This window comes from Salvia hispanica, chromosome 4 (genome assembly GCF_029641045.1).
Source record: "Salvia hispanica isolate PSC_SH4W2 chromosome 4, Shi_PSC_v1, whole genome shotgun sequence".
Taxonomy (NCBI): Eukaryota; Viridiplantae; Streptophyta; class Magnoliopsida; order Lamiales; family Lamiaceae; genus Salvia; species Salvia hispanica.
Window position 1 is genome coordinate 7863012 of NC_142695.1, and position 10567 is coordinate 7873578.

Genomic DNA, 10567 nt, shown 5'->3' on the forward strand with positions numbered 1-10567 from the left:
TGTAGAATATAGTGAAATTTACTAGTCACGGGCATTAAGAGTTGGAAAAAATTACCAAATACAGTGCCTATAAACTGATACATCAGACCTTTATTTCACACGCCAGTTCCCTGACCCGCCTCATTTAAACCAGATCAAATGTAGTATTTTATTTATTGGCAAAGTCTATGTGTGGGTACAATGTGGATGTAACATATAGTATGTGTCTCAAATTTATAGTTAATCCCTCCTCCGTTCCATGAAAATAGAGTCATTTTTTTTATTTTGAAAAACTTCAAGTTAATTGAGTCATTTTTATTTTTGGCAAAAAGTAACTTTCACTTTTACTTTATTCTCTTTTCACTCTTCTTACTTTATTCACCGTCCATTTAACACATTATTCTTAAACTCCGTGCCGAAAAGAAATGTTTCTATTAACATGGAATGGAAGGAGTACTAAATTAGTGTTAAATGTATTGTCATCTGATCAAAATTCTGAAGGGGAAGATTCTGATGGTGATATAGACTTGAATTTCAGCTATCACGAGTAGTATTTTAAAGTCTTGAATTAATCACGAACAATGTTAGTATATTTTATCTGTGAACTAAAATAATCTCATCGTTCTATTTCTGTTGTCCACCAATATTAGTCTCATACATACAATGTTTCCTAACGTATTACTACTCACTTTATCTCACTCTTCTATACCATCCACATTTTCTTTTATATCTCCTAATTTAAATATCGTATCATCCACTAATGAGACTATTTTAGGTGGACTAATAGAGTAAATCATAAACTTTTTAGCTATTTTTAAAATTGCAGAATGACCTTAACTTTACAAAATTTCCAACAATTTACTACTGACTTAATAAAAAATTGCAATTTTTTCTTAAGTAACTAAAGTTATCACTAAAAGTATGTGCATACTATTAAAGCAAACATGCTCTTCAATCAAAATTACATTTCTGAAGTAAAAGCCGAATAGAATCCCATCACAGCTCAAATATATTCTGTGGACTTGAGGCCTAATAAAAAATGGTGCACCGCCCACTTTTCTACCAACTTATAATTGCTTAAAGCCCAATAGTAGCTGTTAGTTTTACACACAAAAGCGTTCAATAATTTTATAAGTTAAAACATTTTATATGGTCATCACTCTAACTACATCCACAAAATATCATATCTTCAGGGTAATACCAATCAATTTCATTGACCGCAACAATGCAATTTTTACACAGTTAATTACGGCCTACCAATGTCCTATACAGAAAAATAATACTCCCAGCGTTCCACAAAAGATGTCACACTTTTCTTTTTAGTTTATCCCACAAAAGATGTGACATTTTCCTTTATGGAAAAAGTTATCTCTCACATGAATATAAAAATTATATTTTCTCTCTCTATTTAACACACAAAACAAAACCTCCTAAAATCTCGTGTCATCCCACAAATGTGACATCTTTTGGTGGACGGAAGGAGTAATAAACTTTAAGAGCAGCTTAGATTAGAGCATAGACTTAAGCGGCATTTAACATACATTTAAATAAAGAGTAATGCTATGCAGCTATAATGTGGCCAGCCACACAATGACATTTTTGTAAATAAATATAAAAGTCAATGCAATAAATTAATAGTAATAGTTAGTGCTAAGATAAATTTACTTAATTACCCCTTTCTCAATTTTTTACTTCAAATTTTAAATTTACAACATTCTCTCTCCATAATAATTTATGCACAATTTACGTCAAATTATATGCACAATTGTATTTGAAATAATCATATCATACCTATTAACTAAGAGACATCACAATATATCATAAATAAATTGTGTTAATAAGTACTTAGTATGTATGCTTGCAATTTTAAAATTAATTGTTTTGTAAGTGCATCAACCAGTGTTTTAAAAACCGGACCGGACCGGCCGGTTCGACCGGTCGGTCCGCGAACCGGTACATAGTCCGGTCCGGTTTGCACTATAAAACCAGTAGCGCATCAAACCGCCATGAACCGCCGGAACCGGCCGGCCGGATCGGTCTGGCCGGGAACCGGTTTTCAGATTTTTTATTTTTTTGTAAAATTTGAGTTTGGTGGGAGTTGAACTCATGACCTATGAGTCAAAAGACCAACATCTCTACCACTCCACCACATGTAGTTGAATGAAATATTATGCGCATTAATTATTGTTATACATTAAACCTGTAATTTTTGTCCACACAAATTAATAATTTGTGTTTAATTTTATACTTTTAAATAATTACTATTAGTCGTGATATGCTTAATATTAACTATCCCTCACTAAACTTTACTTTTATTTGTAGAGTGAACTTCAAAAATGGTCCCTGGACTATGGGTTTATCTCGAAAATGGTTCCTGGACTTTAAAAATATCATTAGTAGTCCCTGGACTAAGGGTTAATATCAAAAACGGTATTTTGAGACGAAAATGCCCTTTTGAGGGGTTTTGAGGGGTTTGGGCAATTTGGTCTTTTTACACTTTTAACATTTTAAATCTGATATTATTTTAGTTATGTACTAAATCTAATATTATTTCAAAATTATCATTCTTCATCCCTTTTGTCATCCTTCACTTTGTTTCTTTATTTCAATATTAGATTTAATTTTACAAAATTAAATTTTAAATTTCAATTTTTAAATATCAATAAATTTTTTTAATTAAAACTATTAATTCATGGACACTATAAATATTGATTGAAAGTATTAATTTTTGTTATTTAATATAATATTAAGCTGAATTGAAGAAGTACAGAAAAATAATATTAATCGTGATGGAAAAATAAGAGCTATTCTATTTAGCCTTCTTTCGGTTGTTATAATTGCTTGTGATTGAATATTATGAAGTCAACTAAAAATTTTGTATAGGAGTATTTTTGTTGAAATTTTCTAGTCATTTTGATTGATTGTTTTCAAATTAATAAACGAAAATTATATTAGTCTTACATTAAACGCATATTTATTTCAGAATAAATCGTGTTATATTGTCTATTTATGATTAAAGCTATTAAATATTGATTAAAACTAAGACGTTGTTATATCTTATTGATTGAATATTAGACACTATCAAATATTGATTATGACTAATAATTTTTGTTATTTAATAATTTTTATAATTAAAAAAATTTATTGATATTTAAAAACTGAAATTTAAAATTTAATTTTGTAAAATTAAATCTAATATTGAAATAAAGAAACAAAGTGAAGGATGACAAAAGGGAAGAAGAATGATAATGTTGAAATAATATCAGATTTAGTACATAACTAAAATAATATCAGATTAAAATATTAAAAGTGTAAAAAGACCAAATTTCCCAAACCCCCAAAACCCCTCAAAAGGGCATTTTCGTCTCAAAATATCGTTTTTGATATTAACCCTTAGTCCAGGGACTACTGGTGATATTTTTAAAGTCCAGGGACCATTTTCGAGATAAATCCATAGTCCAGGGACCATTTTTGAAGTTCACTCTAAAATTAATATTGGGCTAATGATATGTCTTTCACCACATGATCACTTATTTAGAGTGAACTACACAAAAATGGTCCTTGGACTATGGGTTTATCTCGCCCATAGTCCCTGGGCTTTAAAAATATCGCCAGTAGTCCCTGGACTAAGGGTTTATCTCGAAATTGGTCATTTTGGCTTTTTTTGGTACGAAAATACCCTTTGATATTATTTTGGGGGTTTGGGCAATTTGGTCTTTTTACACTTTTAACATTTTAAATCTGATATTATTTTAGTTATGTACTAACTTTGATATTATTTCAAAATTATCATTCTTCTTCCATTTTCTTATCCTTCACTGAATTTGTTTTTTTAATTTCAATATTAGATTTAATTTTACAAAATTTTAAATTTTATTTTTTAAATATCAATAAATTTTTTTAATTATAAAAATTATTAAATAGCAAAACTTAATAGTTATAATCAAAATATTTGATAGTGTATAGTACTATGTAATCAATAAGGTATGACAACGTCTTAGTTTTAATCAATATTTAAATAGCTTTATTCATAAATAGATTATATAACACAATTTATTCTGAAATAAATATGCATCTAATGTAAGACTAATATAATTTTTGTTTATTAATTTGAAAACAATCAAAATTTACTAGAAAATTTTAACAAAAATACTCCTATATAAAAATTTTAAATAGGATCATTTTTTTAGTCAACTTCATAATATTTAATCACAAGCAATTATAACAACCGAACGGAGGCTAAATAGAATAACTCTTATTTTTCCATCATGATTAATATTATTTTTCTGTACTTCTTCAATTCAATTGAATATTATATTAAATAACAAAAATTAATAGTTTTAATCAATATTTATAGTGTCCATGAATTAATAGTTTTCATTAAAAAATTTATTGATATTTAAAAATCTAAATATTAAATTTAATTTTATAAAATTAAATCTAATATTGAAATAAAAAAAATTCAGTGAAGGATAACAAAATGAAAGAAGAATGATAATTTTGAAATAATATCAAAGTTAGTACATAACTAAAATAATATCAGATTTAAAATGTTAAAAGTGTAAAAAGACCAAATTGCCCAAACCCCCCAAAATAATATCAAATGGTATTTTCGTACCAAAAAAAGCCAAAAGGACCAATTTCGAGATAAACCCTTAGTCCAGGGACTACTGGCGATATTTTTAAAGTCCAGGGACTATGGGCGAGATAAACCCATAGTCCAGGGACCATTTTTGTAGTTCACTCTTATTTGTATAATGTATATAAATAATAGTTTTACCTAAGATTTAATATTGTAGTATATATATTATTAACATAGTTTATTACACCATATTTACTAAATAATACTCCAAACTTATTAATAATTCATATTTAATTTATGTATTAACTAATAATCCTAATATAGTATATATTTATCCAAATAACTAAAAATTCATGTTTATTTTTATATATTGTCTATAATATCATTTCACTACATAAACATTTTTGAATTAATATAAATTTTATTTATTTATATATGAAAAATATTGTACTTTTTTAGTTATTCTAATTACTAATTTATGTATTTTGTTATTATTTAAATTTTATCATTCACTTATTTTAAATGCTCTTCATATTTAATGTATATACAAAGTTTAATAGTATATGTTTTTGTTATATATTACTAATTATAATTTATCACTCATTAAATTTAATATACATTGTAAGGATATATTTAATTATATATATTTGCAAGGTAAAACGGTTCAACCAGTGATTGGACCGGCCGATCTGATTTTTAAAACATTGACATCAACAATGGGGATATATACAAAGGATAGCAATTACTGCACATTAACATATTAATAATGTTAAAAAAACCAAAACATCAAATACTTACATAAAATATAAATAATAATTGTAAAATAATGGAGTAGATCATAAGTCTTGGAAAATCAATTAAACATTCTATTTCATCTTTTACGTGTATTTTTTTTCTTATTAGTGTCATTTATTTTTATATTTTTCTTTGATTTTACATTGTGGTGTTATTTAATAGTACTTGAAAATATTTGATCCCAAATTATTAAATAAATCTAAGATCAATAAAAATTCTTCGTTAAATTGAAGATCAATTTCAATCTCCAATCTAATCTAATAGGAGTACTAGATGACACCCAATTAAATCGAAAATCTACTCAGGATCTAAATTACTTAAATGAATGAAAATTAATTTGAATATCAAATTATACAATCGAAATAATTAATCTTTAATTCTATTAAAGATCAATTAGAAATAAATAATTGAAGTTTAATTATAAGTAGATTAAGCATATTATTAAATTATAAAATATCATACTATAGTTATATAATATAACAAACTGTTAACAAAATTATAATTATTGATAATACAATTATCATTGATAATTAATCTATAGTAGTATCACAAAGGATCATACTATACATGTAAAAATTGACACTGCATATTGTGTATATATTTTCACGTGAGATATCAATTAGTTGATTCAAATTTGCAATTGTGAATTTCAATATATATTATATTATACTCCGTGTAATATTATATTAGAGCATCAATTGTAGTATATAGTATCATATTAATTGAGTTTGTTTATAACAATAAATATTCTTTGCTTGCAACAACATATTGTATTCTTATTTTGTAAATGTAATATCACGTGGCTTTAAATGACAATTTACTTGGTACAATCCATTAAAAAAAATTAATTTTTTAAATAAAAATTATATATGATTTTTGAACTTAAGGATTTGATTTCCAAATGTCTTAAAATTTGTCTGACATAGACAAGAGTGCGTACTAGAAAAAAAATACATAAGGCGTAATTGCATGCTTATGTTATGGGCAATTGAAATTTAGGTTGATTTCTACTTAGTATCTCATATGATCTTCGGTTGAGGATTCAAATTGAAAATAATTGAGTAACTGAGAGTTTCTATTGATTTGTGATTTTATTTTGAACAATTATGAATTTTAATTGATCATATTTCAGTTAATGATTTCAACTGATTGTTGAAGATTTCAACAGAACTTTTTTTTTTGTTATGGACTACACAATAGTACTCCGTGTCACAATTTTTTTATGAACCATTAAAAATTTCAGTTTATTTTAAAGAGATTTAATAATAAATTTATATATATATAAATAAATACTTTTGATATTCACAGTCTTTCCTCAAAAAATTTGAATTAATTTTATAAAAAAATTTGTACAATGTAATGTTATTATTTATGAGTTATTTAAACATTAACTTTAAATACAATATGTACTTTAAATTATTTCATTTATAAGAGAATCTAAATACACATTTACCTATTATCGAATTTTATCATCATGAATATTCTAATTTTAAAAATAATTTTACATATAACTAAATAAAAAATTAACAATAGTACAAAATAAAAAGAAAAACTGAAAAGAAATCGACGTAAAATTAAGAATTAAAGTGTTAAGTACTTAAAGTTTTATATTACCAAGAGGATTCAAATCATTTAATGACTTAGTCTCTTCATTGTACTACATTTATATGTAAGGGTAGATTTGTCTCACAAAATTGATACTTTTGAGACTTACTAATTTCGAGTAAATCAGCATTTAGTGTAAATTTTTTATTAATATTTTATGTTTTGTGAATGGACACATTATGGCCATTTAATAAAAACATTAGGAAGATAAAACTATATTAATGATTAAAAAATCAAAACTTAAAAAACAAATGCACCAACAGAAACTCGATAATTGACAAAAACATAATAGTATCATTAAAATACTAAGCAGTTATACTAAATAACCCCATCGGCGATCCAGAATCCAATTCTGGGAGCCAAAATCGCACGACAAATACCAAAACACTGAAATTAAAAGACAGATAGTTTTAAGACCAACATAAAACAAAAGGTTCTTGTAAGAAATAAAACGAGAGATGATATGTGGAGTGAATGTAATTCACTTGGCACCCTTCTTGGCTGCTGCCTTGGTCACCTTGGCTCCTGATGGGTCCTTCTTCTCCACACTCTTGATCACACCAACAGCAACAGTCTGACGCATGTCCCTAACAGCAAACCTTCCAAGAGGCGGGTACTGCGAGAATGTCTCCACAACCATGGGCTTGGTCGGAATCATCTTAACCATACCGGCATCACCATTCTTCAAAAACTTAGGCTCCTTCTCAAGCTCCTTTCCAGAACGTCTGTCAATCTTGGTCATGAGCTCAGAAAACTTCACAGCAATGTGTGAGGTGTGGCAATCGAGGACTGGAGCATAACCATTTCCAATCTGACCAGGGTGGTTCATGATGATGACCTGGGAAGTGAAGTTTGCAGCCTCCTTGGCAGGGTCATCCTTGGAGTTCGATGCAACAAAACCACGCTTCAGATCCTTCACAGCAACGTTCTTGACGTTGAAGCCAACATTGTCACCTGGGAGAGCTTCCTGGAGGGCCTCGTGGTGCATCTCAACAGACTTGACCTCAGTGGTCAGCCCAGTTGGTCCGAAGGTGACGACCATACCAGGTTTGATGACACCGGTCTCAACTCTTCCGACTGGCACAGTTCCAATACCACCAATCTTGTAGACATCCTGAAGTGGGAGACGGAGAGGCTTGTCTGAGGGCCTCTTGGGCTCCTGGACAGCATCAAGAGCCTCTAGAAGAGTTGGGCCCTTGTACCAGTCGAGGTTGGTCGACCTCTCAATCATATTGTCACCCTCAAATCCAGAGATAGGCACAAATGGGATCTTCTCAGGGTTGTAACCAACCTTCTTCAGGTAGGAAGAGACTTCCTTAATGATTTCATCGTACCTTGCCTTGGAGTATTTAGGAGTGGTAGCATCCATCTAACAAAATAACAAACCAAAAAATTAGTCAACATTATAAGGCAAAGCTAGAATAAAACAAAACATTTTGCATCAAATATGTTGAGGAAATATTATAGAAATGTTGGAACTAGAATAATAGTAACAGAAAAGGTGGTCAGCGCATAACAAGCTTTCACAAAGGGGATAGAATAAGTTATAGGGTGTAATAAGAGAACATTAACAATAAATAGTTGAAAACAATATATACACCAATAACCAGAGTGTCAAATTTATAACTATAGATACGGAGTTAAAATTAACAGTACTAGAATCAGTATACAATACATGCATAACAGACAACAAATACAATACTATCCAAATAAAAGACTGACGGGGTTTGAACCCATAGCTTCCACCCTGAAGCAGGTGGGCTCTCTCAAATTGAACTACAGTCCAAAATATTCACAGTGAGCTGTCTAGAATGAAGGACCACTCCTCATTTCAATTTACCAAACATCCATCACACAGGAAGGTAAATTGCATTTCAATTTACCAAACATCCATCACACAGGAAGGTAAATTGAGGGGCATCACATTCATATAGAAGACAAGCAATGACATATTAATCATACATTCATATACAGTGACATATCAAGCATAAAGTACATCAACAAATAATACTTAATGAATATATAGAACAAGAGAGATTATGCAATGATTTACCTTGTTACAGCAACAGATCATTTGCTTCACACCAAGAGTAAAAGCCAGAAGAGCATGCTCACGGGTCTGTCCATCCTTGGAGATACCAGCTTCAAAACCACCGGTGGTGGAATCGATGATGAGCACAGCGCAATCAGCCTGAGAGGTTCCTGTAATCATGTTCTTGATGAAATCACGATGTCCAGGAGCATCAATGACGGTGCAGTAGTACTTGGTAGTCTCAAACTTCCAGAGAGCGATATCAATGGTGATACCACGTTCACGCTCAGCCTTGAGCTTGTCAAGAACCCACGCATACTTGAACGACCTCTTGTTCATCTCAGCAGCTTCCTTCTCAAACCTCTCAATCACACGCTTGTCAATACCACCAAGCTTGTAGATGAGATGTCCAGTGGTGGTCGACTTCCCGGAGTCGACATGTCCAATGACCACAATACTGATATGAATCTTTTCTTTACCCATATTACTAGATCTGCAACAAAATAATAAACAAACGGAGTTAAAAAGGACAACATGAAGCTTATTAGATAACAAAGGTTACTTTAACCATAGAAATGGGAAAGCCAAATCACAGAACTAGGAAAATATAAATGAAAACAATTATTAATTCATAAAAACCCAAATTGAAAAAAAATAGTTAATTTGCTATCCAATGGCTTTCTCTACCAGCATCAGATAATCCTCTTACAACTAGAAATGGATACGAATACCGTACAAACTTACTTACGAGCATTGAGAAGATGCAGATTCAATTACAGTTTTATTAGAAAGCTATATAGACTAAATGGAACGTGCTTAAAAACAAATATGACTGATGGAAAAAGTAAAGCAGGGTCCAACCGACGAAAGTGCAAAACAATAACACATAAACAACATGCTGTGATAGATAATTAAGGTTCGTAGAGATTTATTCAGATTGAATCAGAAACAATCCGATAGATCTCGAGATTTAATGGAAACCCTCCACAAACAAATCGATTTAGATAATTTAAATCGGCAGAAACACAAAACCAAACAAACAGATACAAAAACATACAAGAGCTGAAGATTAAAAAAATGAAAGCAAATCTAACCTTCAAAGCAATCGAGATGTAGATGGGGGAGGAGAGGCGAAATGCAGAGTGAGGAGGAGAGTGGTGGGAGTGCACATATCTATATAAAAGGAGCTAGGGTTTAGGGAGAGATACTTTCAGCGAATTGACTGTTATACCCCTGTGGCTGTGAGTATGTGACTGTTTAGTCCCTCCGACTTGGGGTCCAAGATTTATAAAGTCAACATTTCTTATAACCCTTGCACCCGTGAATAAGACTCCTATTTTATTTCGGTACTGGTTTTAAGAAGTGTTAAGAGCACTCTCAATGGTCTCCCTTATTTCTCCCTTATTTCTCCCTAACTCCTGCCACATCAGCGCCATATCAGCACCAAAATTTATCCCCAGTATTTAGCCAACTTTTAGCCAACCTCTGCAATGGTTTCTCCCTTATTTCTCCCTTATTTCTCCCTAACTCAACATTTCATTTTTACATCATCACTAATTTAATTGTTTTATTTT

At 30.1% G+C, this 10567-nt stretch overlaps 1 protein-coding gene across 1 annotated transcript; it reads right to left on the reverse strand.

Annotated features, from left to right (window-relative positions):
• Positions 1–7235: 7235 nt before the first annotated feature.
• LOC125194191 (elongation factor 1-alpha) lies at positions 7236–10231 on the reverse strand. The gene is made up of 3 exons (XM_048092269.2): positions 10088–10231; positions 9015–9486; positions 7236–8330 (listed from the first exon to the last, which is right to left on the reverse strand). The coding sequence occupies exons 2-3, from the start codon at positions 9474–9476 to the stop codon at positions 7443–7445; spliced, it is 1350 nt and encodes a 449-aa protein (XP_047948226.1). The 5' UTR covers positions 9477–9486; positions 10088–10231; the 3' UTR covers positions 7236–7442.
• Positions 10232–10567: the final 336 nt, after the last annotated feature.

What these genes read in the sequence shown, in the direction of transcription:
- LOC125194191 (XM_048092269.2), bottom strand. Translation starts at nt 9,476, where the DNA reads ATGGGTAAAGAAAAGATTCATATCAGTATTGTGGTCATTGGACATGTC. An exon ending in TGATCTGTTGCTGTAACAAG is followed by an intron (nt 8,331 to 9,014) that starts GTAAATCATTGC and finishes TTATTTTGTTAG; the next exon opens with ATGGATGCTACCACTCCTAA.